Source organism: Lissotriton vulgaris, chromosome 1_1, assembly GCF_964263255.1.
Source record: "Lissotriton vulgaris chromosome 1_1, aLisVul1.2, whole genome shotgun sequence".
Taxonomy (NCBI): domain Eukaryota; kingdom Metazoa; phylum Chordata; class Amphibia; order Caudata; family Salamandridae; genus Lissotriton; species Lissotriton vulgaris.
Genome location: NC_141685.1, coordinates 1,525,361,224 through 1,525,375,269, shown reverse-complemented (window position 1 = coordinate 1,525,375,269; position 14,046 = coordinate 1,525,361,224). Strand labels below are relative to the sequence as shown.

General features: G+C 37.8%; 1 protein-coding gene across 2 annotated transcripts in view; it reads left to right on the top strand.

The window, feature by feature from the left end:
* NTS (neurotensin) overlaps window positions 1-14,046 on the top strand; it is a 100,856-nt gene that overhangs the window by 34,315 nt on the left and 52,495 nt on the right. For both annotated transcript variants that reach the window (XM_086936827.1, XM_086936832.1), the window contains exon 2: window positions 13,782-13,843. In XM_086936827.1, the coding sequence (XP_086792953.1) occupies window positions 13,782-13,843 (62 nt within the window). The remainder of the gene's footprint in view (window positions 1-13,781; window positions 13,844-14,046) is intronic.

Here is a 14,046-nt window from a genome sequence, read left to right as displayed (position 1 = left end):
ACTGGAAAACGATATTGCTGGAGGGAGGTTCTCTCTATCTAACGTTTGTGGACCTTAAATCCGCATTTGATATGGTAGATAGAGACCAATTATAGGATCTTTTGCTTGAAATGGGGGCCCCAGTCTATCTTTGTCAACAGCTCAAACGCTTACATGAAGGGTCATTTGCTAAAATAGGATTTGGGAAAAGCAGGGAACTCTCTGTGCCATTCCCTGTAGAGAAGGGAGTGAGACAAGGTTGCGTGCTCGCACCAACTCTTTGCTCGCTCTTCCTAAATGGACTTATTAATGACCTTTTAGCTGTCAAAGATAAAGACTCGCCAAAGCTTGCTAACAGTAGAATTCCAGAATTAATGTTTGCGGATGACACGCTGCTCCTGTCTAAAACACCTCTGGGGATGAAGCGTGTCCTAGATGAACATGGCGCGTTTTGCAACAAAAGGAAATTGGAGGTCAACATTTCGAAAAAAAGGTATATGGTCTTTCATGCAGATTCCACCAACTGTCCCCACCCCAAAATGGATTTAAGATCCCTTGAAAGGGTGCCCGTTTTTGATTATGTGGATGAGAGAATGGAATGGGGTCCACAGATCTCTAAGGTGAACCTAAAATTAACCCAAGCCAGTGGGAGAATTTTGAAAGTGTATAGTAGATGTGCGGTTAAAGTTATTGGCCCACCAGCTGAAATATATAGGGTTCAGATAAGGGCTGCTTCCTTATATGGTGCAAAACTTTGGGCCACTGCTCAACTAATAGTTTGACTGTCACTGAAAATCCCTTTCTATGGAACTTACTGGGCTTACCCCAGAGTACCCCGTTAATCCCATTGAGGAGACTTGGGATTTCGCCCCATGGCTGACCTGATTGCCTCCCGTCCACTACTCTATTGGTGTTGGTTATGGAGTACACCAGAGTTGGTGGACTATAGAGAAGAACTAAAGTCAGTCCTGTCAACCTTGGGAGCGAGTACAATCCCCTGGCTGTCATTCATTAGGGAAACTGCCTGTAAAATAGGGAGAAGTGATCTGTGGTCTGCCCCAGAGGAGATTTGTACTTCTATCTCTAAAAAATTATTAACCTCTGCTTTGAAGGAATTCAGATTGACAATAATCATGCAAACAACAGAGTCATCAAGTTTAACCTCTAAATTCCTGGATGTTAAATCGCATTATACTCTGGAGCCAGCTTTAGATATGATACAACCCCTTGTAGCCAAGAAATTGTTTGTCCAATTCAAGCACGGGACGCTCCCCCTTTTTGCATTTACTAATAAGTGGGTGGGAGCTAACAAACCTTTATGTCCCGGGTGCAACGAGAAAGAAGAGACGGAGATCCATGTGATCTTTTTTTGTCAAGCATCCCATTTGTCCAGACCAAACTGGATTCTTCAACTCTGTAAGAATTTAGGAGCAAAGAACTACAGAGAGGTCTATAGATTACTAAAGTATGACTCGTATCCGGTTGTTGTCGTTGCCATAGCGAAATTCTTATTTACTATATGGTGTAAGCGCAGATGTTTAGTGAGATCTTTGGATTAGGAATTTGTATGCGTCGATATCCTAACGGTGAATTTTCCCGACTCCAAAAGGTAATAATCAATACTGTATTTATTTTTACCTTTTAAGCTAGCCTCTTTATTTTTTTTTAAATCTAAATTTTTACTATTTTTTATGATGATAGTATTTTAATCTGATTTTAAACACTGCTATTTACTTGTTCCTCCCTAAAAGTCACCAAGGGCCAAACTCAAGCGGGGGAGCTCTTCTTTTTCATATTGCATAGCCTCTATTACCAAGCATTTAAATGTGTAAAAAACAATTACTGAAATTAATTATACCATGTAAAATGCTATCTTATCTCTATGTGATTTTTTGTCGTGCGTTTATGGCAGTATTGTTGAAATAAAGTTTTTATCTGACTGAATGACTGGCATATTTTCTCTCTACATCACATGAATAAAGAGACAGCATTCATCACTGTGAGAGTATGATTGATGTGAAGTAAACATTATCAGGCCCCCCTCTCTTTTTGTTTCTTTTACATTTGGTAGGTACTCAATGACCTCTATCGAACTTGGTGAGCCAATGCCACACTCACCTAGGCCGCGACAACACTCAGCCTCCACTATTTAGGTCTTGAAGAAAGCCCCACAACCAATTTGGGCAGTAATATGGGGCTGAAACATGTCAACGACTCCCATGGACATTCCAGTTCGTTAGACTAATAATTGTCTTCTCACGTACAACACAGTTTTTATCTCCCTCCATTCCGAACTGAATAAAGTTACAGTTCAGGTAATGCAAGGTCCTTTTAACTCACCTCACCTCACCTGAGCACTTTTCACTTTTTCATCACTGATCGCTACTGCAATAACCAGTAGTTTCTCCTCCGGGTGAAGGATAGAATACAAAAAAGAAACCCAATGATGATGCTGTTATGTTATCAATAAAGCAGAGAATCAAGATATACCACTTCACAGCCTGTGTACGTGAATGAGTTTTTTTTAATAAGGCACAGAAACTAAACCCTGGTTACTCAGGTACAAGTGATCCATTCCCCTTTGATATTTTGTATTATAACAAGGAAGCTGCATGGATCGCAGCTTCTTCTTTCTCCCTCTCATTGATCAGACACACGTCCATTGCAGGCCACCATCTCTGCAATTGCAGTCAATCACAGAGAGTAGCAAATTGACCCCTCTCTAGTGAATATTAATTAGGCAGGGTGTTCTGCAACCCCCTGTTATTCAGTATTTTGTGAACCAGTCAGTTTACAAAATATAATTCCATTTACAAAAAGTGTGAGTGGAATTTGCGACCACTTTTGTGAAGGAAAAGGTAATACATCAAAACCCTAACTTTCATAAGTAGATGAATACCTATTCACTCCTTGTTTGAAGTTCTACCTGTTGTACATAACTGCTCAAATCTGTAAATGGCATAATAAAACTGCAACCTGGTAAATCGTGAAGTTTGTCTGTCATTTGCATGGCTAATAGGTTGTACCTAGCCACCAGGGGAATAATGACGTTTCTTTTTAAAATATTTGAAAGGACATCAACAACACGAAGCATCATTTCTGCTATTTAGCTAGCTGCCAGGTAAATATTGAAATTTCAATGGTACTTGTCAGGTTACTGGTCAGGTAATATATAATTTCTGCTATTTATCCAGCAGTCACATAAATAATTATGTTTATGTGTTATTTGCATGGCTGCTTGCCTAATTGTACCTGACTGCAGTTTTGTCAGCAGCTGCGTCAGTCAGTGAAGTTTTTTTGTTTGCTTGACTGCAGACTAAATATAACAAAATCTCTGCTTTTTAGCCGACTGGGCCAAATATATAGTGAAGTTCTCTTGCTATTTGCATAGCTGCAGACGAAACTGGACAGAATCTCTACTATTCGGACAGCTGTTGGGCAAATGGTGAAGGTTTCCTGCTCTTTGCATGGCCACCAGCCAGACTGTGCAGACTCTCTACTATTTAGCAAGCAGCTGGGTAAATAGTGATATTGTTCTACTATTTACATGTCAACTGGCCAAAAGAGGTCTATTCTTTAATCAGTGGCTGAATAAATAGTGCCTTTTCTCTGCTATATTCAAGGCTGCCAGTCAAATAGTAAATCATTTCTACTTTTAGCCAGTGGCCAAGTAAACTGCAGAAAAAATCACTATCTTCTGAGCTGCAGAATAAATAGCTGCTACATTATTTGTAATGCATATCGGCAGTAACCCACCTTTCTCAAACAGTGCAAATCGGTTTGTGTATGGTGAAATAAATAATGAACTATAATAAACAAAAACAAAAATCTTCTTTGCATTTATCAAAGTCTGATATCAATACCGCAGTAACGTTTAGCCACAATGTTTATAGAAAGAGCGCTCACGTTTGGTCCTTCCATGCGGTTCTAATCCATTGAGTTTGTAAATGTTCACTAATAAAAAGTAGTTACCCAGCTCAAATCTTGTTACTGCCTATTCCAAAAATATAAGCCTCACTGAGCAATTAATGGAAACTAAGAGAGCCTATCTTTCTATCCCTATCATATTCTGGGTCATGCTGCAATGATGCAGAAGCTAACAACCTGTACTGGTCATTGAGATAAATAAGACTCCCATTCAGCCATATCAGCAATATTGCCAGCAAATAAAATGCATCTAAATGGCTTGTACCAATTGTGTGGAAAATGTACTTAATGATTATGGATATATAGTATTTTTCGCTTACATGAATACCATTCTCTTAAAGACTGGTTTGTTCATTGTGCTGTGGAAGAGTTACTAATAAACATTACACTAGGGATTAAAGAAAAAAGAAGAAAGCACAGCCTGCCAATCAAACTCATTACACCATACATTTGTGGCTAAGTATTCCATTTGCTCGATATCATTCAATGTTACAGGATTACAATGGTTATGAATATCACATTGTGTGGTTTAGCAATATAGCTGTATTGATTCACTCACTCTCTCCTCCCTCTATGTGGCACCTTGCTCAAGAGCAGTACAGCAGCACCTCACTTGAACAGTGCATGCTATTTTATCTGCAGAGGACATAACATTGTCAGTTACTTTGTGTGTATTCCACCACTGGAGTGATTACACTATGCTGTCCTTTTTGGATACTGTGGTGAGGTTTGTAGTATTGTCAGCAAGTTTCAAGTTTAGTTATTTGTTTGATTAATTAAAATCTTACAAAAGTAGCTAAAATATCAACAATTTTAAAATTATAAAACAATATGTCAATTCCATTAATTTCCAAAACTTGATAATGTATCATACACATTAGGTTATAAGATAATTAATCATTTGTGATTATGATCAAGGATTTGAATATATATTTTACATGTTTGCACCTTACAGTAGTTAGTCAAGCAAAAGCCTCTTTTTTCATACTGCACTAAGGAATTTAACATATGCTGTCTTCATTGGTAGATCTTCTGGATTTAGACATGCAATCAGGGCTTGCCTACATGTCCTTACACCACATTTGTTAAACAATTTCTTTAGGATAGTTTTTCTTTCATTAACCAGTTCAGGACAAAGACACAATAAGTGTATAATGTTTTCTTGTCCCGATTTGCAAAGCCTACATAGTTTGTCTTCTTTAGGTCTTTTCCATGGTGGTAAATGGCATAATCCTGCAAATAACCGAACCTAGCATTGATAAAGATTTGTTTATTTTTCTTAGACCATGATGTTTCCAGGTATTTTTGCACCTTTTTTTCTTTAAATCCATTTACAATCGGCCATGCATGATTTCTTTTCACAAAGATGTCTTTATCCTTTATCAAGGAAAGATGGTTAGTAAGTTTGTTTATTGTTTTTTTGAAGCTCGCCTGTGTGATAGTGGTGTTCCAAATCGATGTTATACCAAATTCTTCAACTGCTCTTTTTAAATAGGAGCAAACATATAGCTTTCAGTTATTTTTTACTTCTTGCGACAATAAGCTAGACATTTCGTTATCCTGATCATTTTTTATTCTGTTCCATACATTCAATATATGCCCTTCCCTTGCATAAAGTTGATTGTTTAGCCCAAACTTTAACCTCACCTGGGCTTGTGAGGCATTCTTCGGGAGAGAGAATAAAGATCCGTATGTTTTAGCGACAGTGGTATTAATGATCTCAGCATCATTCCCATTGATTGCCTCACTACCATATATGGTAAAGTGGGCAGTAGTTTAGCAGCAACTATTTTGAAGAGTGGATGATAAGACAGGTCTCCTGTGGTTTTCTGAATAATTCTAAATGCCCCGAAAAGAGAGTTTGCTTTCCTTGTAATATCGAGTTTGCACTATTGGAGCATCACACTTGGTGCAGTTCAACTCCACTGTCAGCTAAATATATGGATTTATCACTCTGTAGGACCTAGCAGTAGGGGTGAGTGGCAAACTCCGCTCTGCCGGTGGCGAGTTTTAGCAAAAATGCTGGTGCCCGCCCCTTTAGGTGCAATAAGTTATATTTGCAACAATTGTTTGCGCAGTGAATTCTGAGCATTGGAGCAGGAAATGGTGATACTGGCTGCTGATGGAGTCACAGCATTGTGATGCGAGCAGTTAGAAATGCTCTTCTTGGCTTTTTTACATCTACTGTTGCACCGCTCAGTGCTTACAAGGTCCAACCTAAATTGTACTATGAATCTGATCTGCCTTCGAGAGTTGGACGTGCTAAGGGAGGTGCAGCATTCTCCAATTCACTGGAACGCTGCCAGACCTCTGCTTTGGCATAGGATTAGCATTATATAAAATCCCATGATGGTAGCAGCTCTCCCTGTGGCCCATCCCTGTTCAGTGAAAGTCAAAAGGCCTCAAGGGAATAGCTCTGGCAGTTTCCTTTTTGATGTCATCAAACTCCTTTCTCCAAAGACATTTTTCATCTCTTTTGAGCAACCTCCTCACATTACATGTTTTCTCTCCACATTTGGATAAAAAATGGGAATAGAATTCCAACATTCTGAAAAATTCAGCAATTACGCCCACTAAACTCTTCTTTGGTTTCATCACTTGTCCAGAAATTTTGCATCTCAACTAGTCCACACTCTTGACTGCAAATCTGCACTTATTTCCTCTTAACATCATGCCTTTATTTTTCTAAGCAGATAAGACCATAGCAATGACTTGTCATGGGAATACCAGTCTTGTCTAAAAAAAGATATCATCCTGAAAAAATCGGATGTTGAGTATTCCCTTGCACAGTGCCCACACAACTCTCTGAAAAACAGAAGAAGCCAAAGCGAAACCAAAAGTCATGCGTTTAAATCTAAATACACCTTCTGGAGTGGTAAGCGCTGTAAAATACCTCAGCTCATGTTTAAGCGCAATTTGGTGATAAGCAGATGTCAAATCTAAAGTTGTGAACACCTTGACACCCTTAGGAGAAGACAGCATCTCAGTTATATTGGGCAGAGGATGCCTATCTACCCAAATTCGATTGTTGAGGTCCCTTAAGTCAATGAACATCCTCAATGCACCATTGGCCTTACTTGCTAGCACAATGGGGTAGAACCATTCAGAACTCTCCATGGCCTCAATATTACCTTGATCACATAAATTGTTTACTTACTTCTAACCTCCTTCCTGATGGTTAGTGACACATGTCTCACTTTGTGTACACTTGAACATGAATATGATTTGAAGAGAGACACATACGTTTTCCCAGTTTTTTCTAATAAAAGTTCCAGAAATGCTTTCAACCAACGGCATTCACAAACAGTTACCACAGACGTCTTTCAACAACCCCTGCTGCGGGCTATTGGGATCAAGGATTATCCCCAACTTCCTTTGTTCCAGCCACCCCAATTGACACAATCCAACTTTGGCCAAATATACATAGGGCGGCGCTTTGTTCCAATTAAAATTCAACAAACCATCACATTTTTCCATGACCTCCATGGATTTCCCTCCATACACAATTGGTTTCATGTTGGACTAGCAATGAACTATAATTTTCTAATCTTTCCCACTCTTTAGTATTTAAAAAGTGAAACAAGATCCTTAATCAGCCATCAAATTGACAGAAACGTTAGCTACATTCACTAGACAAAAACAGTGTTTTGATCTTTCCAGATTCACTTTGCATCACACCTTCGTCCAGACCATTGTCCACATCTAACCCCCCTATTTTGTACACAAGACACGTCATTCTCATAATCAGATTCAGAAATATCACCATTGATGATAGTGTTTTCAATTAAATTAATCTGTTTGGATAGGCTCTTGTTGTTACCAGATTTACACACCTTAGCGAAATGCCCATTTTTCTTGCAGTTCTCACACTTTCTATCCACAGCAGGACACACTGGAAAATTCCCTAAATGATTCCTATTTCCACATCTGTCACATTCCAGGACTTTTCTTTTAGTGTCCCACTTCTTTTCCTTATGCTTTACAGAGTCCCTTCCCTGGATAAAATGTACGTGTGATCCAAGAGACATCTGTTTTATGTAAGTCATAGTAGCTTCAATGCTACTAGTGATTTCAGTAGCTTTATCCAAGGTAAGGGTATCCATGGTCAACAACATCCTTGAATCTTTTTATTCTTAGTTTTTTTCACAGTCTGATCCCTGATCATCTCTTCCTCAGACATCCCATAACTACAGGCAGCAGGTAAGATTACTAATGCGCTGAATTAGGAATCAATGAATTCTCATACAACTGTTCTCTAGACAAAATGTGTGCCTTTCAATAGTGATATTTTTCTTTTTCTTGAACCAGGTATCCAAAGTTTTGATGGCCCTAGCATATTCAGCCAACACATCCCTCTCCCCAAGGTACCGATGTTAGTTAGATGTTTTAATACTTTCCTGCCCTTGGGACCCAAGAAATGCCTTAAAATAGCATATTTCTGCATTTGTGTAAAAACTCCTCATTCTATGGCCTCCAAATACACTTCAAAACCCTCCTTCCCTTGTTTCAGTTCGATTTGTGGAGACCCTGGGGTTGCCAAAAAGGCAGGAGAAGGAATGAAGCTGCGCTGCATGTTATCCTAAGTGCAGTTTAAATTACCTATGAAATACAAGTAACTTACATATGAAGTCACACTAAAAAAATATAATTGCACAACAAAATATGCTGTGTTTCCCCAAATGTCCCAAAATGAAAGGTGTGCGAATCACCGCTGTCTGTAGGATACGCACATCAGGTGCATGTGCAATGCACAAAATATTTTGTCATACCTTACATATTGCTCTATTCAACACAACCAGTCAGAAGGTGTGCAAATCATAATGATTTGCATATGTTCCGAAAGTATGTCCGTAAACTTACAATAAATGATGTACAAATCACCGGGATCCACATACCAGAAGTAGCGAAATTAGACACTTTAAATAAATGTAAGACTAGAATCTTTTGGCATTACAACTTTTTCAAAGGTCTTATATGCTTCCACATTCATCGGATGCACCACAGTGGCTACATCTTGAACACTACCTTTCATTAACAAAAGCAGGTCTTTCTATTTTATATGGCTCTGAATCTCATCCCTGAGACTCCACTAATCCTATTTTGTTGGCTATGCGTGCCACTTGGCAAAGGGCAGACTGCTTACTGGGCTCACATCCTCGTCTCCATAGGAAAGCACCATTATGGAATAATTCTGCAATTCGTATTAATAGAAAATCATTTTTTTGGCCTATTTGGGAAGCAGCAGGGGTTTCCACCCTAGATCAACTTTTTTCAAAAGGTAATATTAAACCATTTGTCCAACTGCAGGAAGAATTCCATTTGCCTGATATTCAACTTTCAAAATATAACCAGTTACGACAATCCTTACGAAGAAGTCTAGGACCTCAACCATGGCACTTGCCTGACTCACCAATTGTGACATATCTCTACACTTGGGGTAAGATGAAAAGAGCTACATCTGGCTTCTACCAAACTCTCACTTCGCATCTCTTTTCTCAACCCTTATCGCAAACTTTACATACTAAACGGCAAACCTTATTATCGGTCTCTTATACCGATGATGAATGGTCTGACATTCTTAGCAATCGTGAAGCAGAATTGAAATTTGGCTTATTCAAGATTCTACATGATTGGCACTGGTCACCCACAAAACTGCATAAAGCTGGCTTGCTTCCCCATTCTAACTGCTGGAGATTTGATAGTACGTATTGTAACAGTTCTCATATCATCTGTGGATGTCCTGTGATCCAACCCTTTTGGAATTATGTAGGTAAAACCTTACGCTCCATGATGCCTCTACAAATTCCACTTTCGCATGCTACCATTCTTCTGCATGATACGCGTCAATCACAATCACTTTCTAAGCCACTAGCCCGACTTTTACACACAGCCTTAGCTACTGTCAAAATCTGAATATTAGGGCAAAGGAAATTGCCTCCACCACCATCACAAGAAACTTGGATGGTGGCCGTGATCCAAACTGCTTCCTACGAACGTATTATATACAACATACAGGATCAATCTGATTTCTTTCTTCGAATAGGGTCACCTTTTCTAGCTTCAAATACCAATGCTAACGTTAATGACCCTTCTACGCAGTAATTTAATTTCTATTTCCTCTTATTCTCATTAATTATTAATTATTGGTGGTTATAAATCTTAACACATATTGTATATATTCCATGCTGAGCATGGAAAAGGTTATCTACTATTTGTTGTTGTTTTTAATAGCTATTCACCAGAACTTTTACATGTAATTCTGTATCTTTTATTACACATATTTACACATGTGTGTTTCTCTGCATACACTTACATTCCCCACAATATGCTTATCGTTTTCATTTATTGTTTGTACATTTCTCTATATTATCCATTTTGCTCTCTTTTTCTATCCTTATCTCGTATTTCTCTTTACTACTTCATCTCTCTTGGGTCCGTAACAATATATTCATATACGTGTAATATAATGTAATTTATTTAATTTTGTTTATGTCACAGAATATTACTTTTTTTTCTTTCTTTGAATCAGCATAATTCATTTATGTTATGGTAAGTATTTATCGTATTTTATCTTACCTTATCTTACATTATCTTATCTATCTTTTAGGATGTCCATTACTTAACCCTTATATTCACTTTTTACCTATTCGCATTGCTTTTCTAGAGTGTCTTTTTCTCCTTGGAACATACTCATATTGTATTATGCTTCATATGCTTCATATTTGTAAATTTTTCACTTATCGATTTCTTTTGTGATTCCTTCTTTCCTTATCTCTCTCGTCCCCCCTTCCAATAATTCCATTTTTTATGGCCTCAATATAATCTAAATATTTGTCCTTGCTCTTATACGTTTATGTATTTAATAAATTATATAATATGATTAGTTATTCAGAAAGTTTTACTGCATGCTTATATATAAAAAATCTTATATATTTATTGTATGATCATACATACAGTTATCATAATATATGTTTTTTTCTATTTATAAATTTCAACACAACATTGAAACACAAAAAGAAAAAAAAAGACTAGAATCTTTTCACTGCAATCTGCTACATAGAGCTACCTTTTTCCTCAAATGCAGCCTTGTAGCTCTAGTAATGGTGTGCAAATCTCTGCAATTCGCAACAGCATCATAGTTATAGTAGTTCAGGTACAGTATTCAAGAGGGCGGGAGTATGGAAGAAAAGTTTGGCGCAAAGTAGGGAGGAGGATTTAAGTGCCAAAGCGGTTAAAAAATGGCAAAAGCATGAAAGCTTCAACTTAAAGGATACATCCTGGAAAACCCTAAATAAATTTAACTTCACGGCTCTTAGAGGTGCCAATTGGAGACGTATGCTTTTCTTTAGCAAATGGCTGTTGTATTATACGCCTGCAGTCATGTCAAAAATGTATAGTAATACGTCGCCTACTTGCTTTAGATGCACTCAACCGGATTTGGCTAACTGGTCGCATATCATTGCCTTTTGCCCCAAAATTAAGGTATTTTGGGAAAATATGTTTTTATATTGCCTCAATATTTACATTTTACGATTGTTAGTTATAATAATTTAATTATACTTGGGGTTGATCCAGAGCTTAATTTGGACGATTCCTTAGTGAAGCTCTTGTATATTATTGTTGCAATTGCCAGATCTCTGATTCTTAATTACTGGAAAACAGAAATAATTCCAACAGTAGATGAGTTTTTTCAAAAAATTAATAGAGTTAGGAGTAATGAATATCTGTATGCAAAAAGGATGGGAGCAGTGCATAATTTACTAAAATCTGGAAGGATTATTTTGACTGAGAAAATGTTCGACACTGGATATTTGGAATATAATGTTTATGTTTAAATATAATCCTTTATGCTTTTTGTACTTATTTGGGGGATTTAAATGTATCATTGCTGATTATGCTTAGATTTAGTTGTGGGATTGTAAATCTTTTGGATATTTTGTAATCATTATGCTATTGAATCTTTGCCAAGAACTCAATAAAAATATTTTTTTTAAAAATAGTTACAGTAGTTGTACAAAGTTCAAAATTTCAGCAGCACAGGTGTGTGGATCACTCCTATCCAATGTCAATTACAAATCCTGCGTTGCATCTGGATTTCAGCCAGGTGTGCAGATCACTGTAATTCACTGTAAACTGCAAATGTTGTGTCGCATCTCTGCGGCTCCTACGCGCAGTGCCATGATGCCAGGCAACCAAAGGGCACAGCAAAGAGTGTCAGGATTGGCCTGGAAACGTTGTCTCCAATGTGTAGGCATCATGCACACGTGCACACCCTCATGCAAAGCTCTCAAAATGCGAGCACTCCCAATATTTGTCGGGCTCCAATTAAGCAAAAATCCTCAAGCCATGGAAACTAAGACATCCCAGAATGCAAACAAATGCTTCCGGCCTCACAGCATGCAGCGTTGAAGGTACCAAAATCTGACAAAATGCTGACATATTTTGGATTCTTGTGCATCAGTGGTGCCTTCACCAATAGTTAACCGTTTCTCCTCCTCTTTGTCACTAAAAGGAAGTACATGGGACATCAGGTACATGTCCACTCCTTTATTAGGGTTCATGCAAGTAGATGGAAACACAACTGGCCAGGCACTGTAACTACCGGTTTAGCTCTTATCATAACATTTCAAGAATATCACTGGATTCTTACCATAGAATCCATTCCCAACAGAATTCCGCACCTCTTCTCATTTTGTCTTGTTTCTTAATATTGCTGCGCTGTTCGAGTGCCCTTTATTTATATTATCACCTAGGTCGTTGCTTGGATGGGCAGTCACATTTTGTAATATTTACGCATGAGCTGAACATGGTGCTCCTTTGATGTACCTGTGTGTTGTCTGCAAAGTGGAGCCTTCTATTATGCAGGGTGGTATTTCATTTGGCTAGGAAATTCATCTATGCTTTGGTGAAGACCTGAATTTTTGTCCTTCATCCCTGCCTGATGTCTTCTCCTTCAGTAAGAGCTGTCATGCTTGTGATGTGGTGTCACAGGCAGTGTTGTCAATGAAACCGATGCAGTAATAGGTGGTGATAGAGAGCAATTTTCTTTGTCACTCATTTGCTGTATGTGTTTGCTCTTTTTCTACTAATTCACTAGCCTTGCTATATGAGCACCGGTTTCATTGAGCATCTTTCTGATAAGCTGTGTCAATTGATTGTACTGGTATAGTTGTGTGATGTTTGACTGACCAATGTCATCCGTAGTGTGGATTGATGATATGGTCCTGTTGGGTGTAAGTTTCTACTAAGGCTCATTTGTTTAGTATCTTAGACAGAGAGGGTGACAGGATGTATTGCTCCATGGGGCTGTCTCTAACTCATCAACAATTTGCTTTCAATGTTATTTATTATACTAACGAAAATTAGAAATTTCATAATAACAACTTCTGATATTGTGATAAAATTACTAGTCTCCTCAAACTTTTTCATGTCAAGGTTTAGATCAATTTTACAGTTTCGACATTCTGAAAGATAGGGGACGGTATTCTTAAACTTTAGAACACCATCTATGGTTGTAAGTTTTTTAAGTGTTTTGCAGCTTTCAAATAAAGACTTAAGCGGAGAGCTTCCGTCTAATTATATTTTAAAGGGAGAAATATGCCCAAAACCATTCGTATTGTAATGAATATACAATTTCTGTTTTAATGGTGCAAATTATTCCTTTTTTGTAAAAAGAAGATTACAGTAATCTTTTTAGTTGTTGCTCCCAGTTATACATAAATAAACTATTGTACATTCATTTTATTAGCATGCAAACGTGGTATCTTATGTCGTACTGTTGATGAACCTCATGGCTTATAGGAGACATCAGGAGGGATGCTGTATGTACATCATAGAACACACTTGTAACTATGTTTTGTGTTCTTGTTTTGCAGATTCAGAAGAGGATATTAAAGCCTTAGAAACAGATTTATTGAACAATATGTATTCTACAAAGGTATGTGTGTTGTTTGACAAGTAATTAAAGCTGAGAGATCTTATACAAGTGAGAAGCGGACGTCACCATAGGAATACGTTGGGCCCGATTCACTAATACAAATGTTAAACACCGGAAGGAGATTTTGATCGCTCCTTGCATGCACTTATTACATTTTTTAGTATTTATCGGCATTCCCAGTAGCACATCTTCCAGGCTTACTA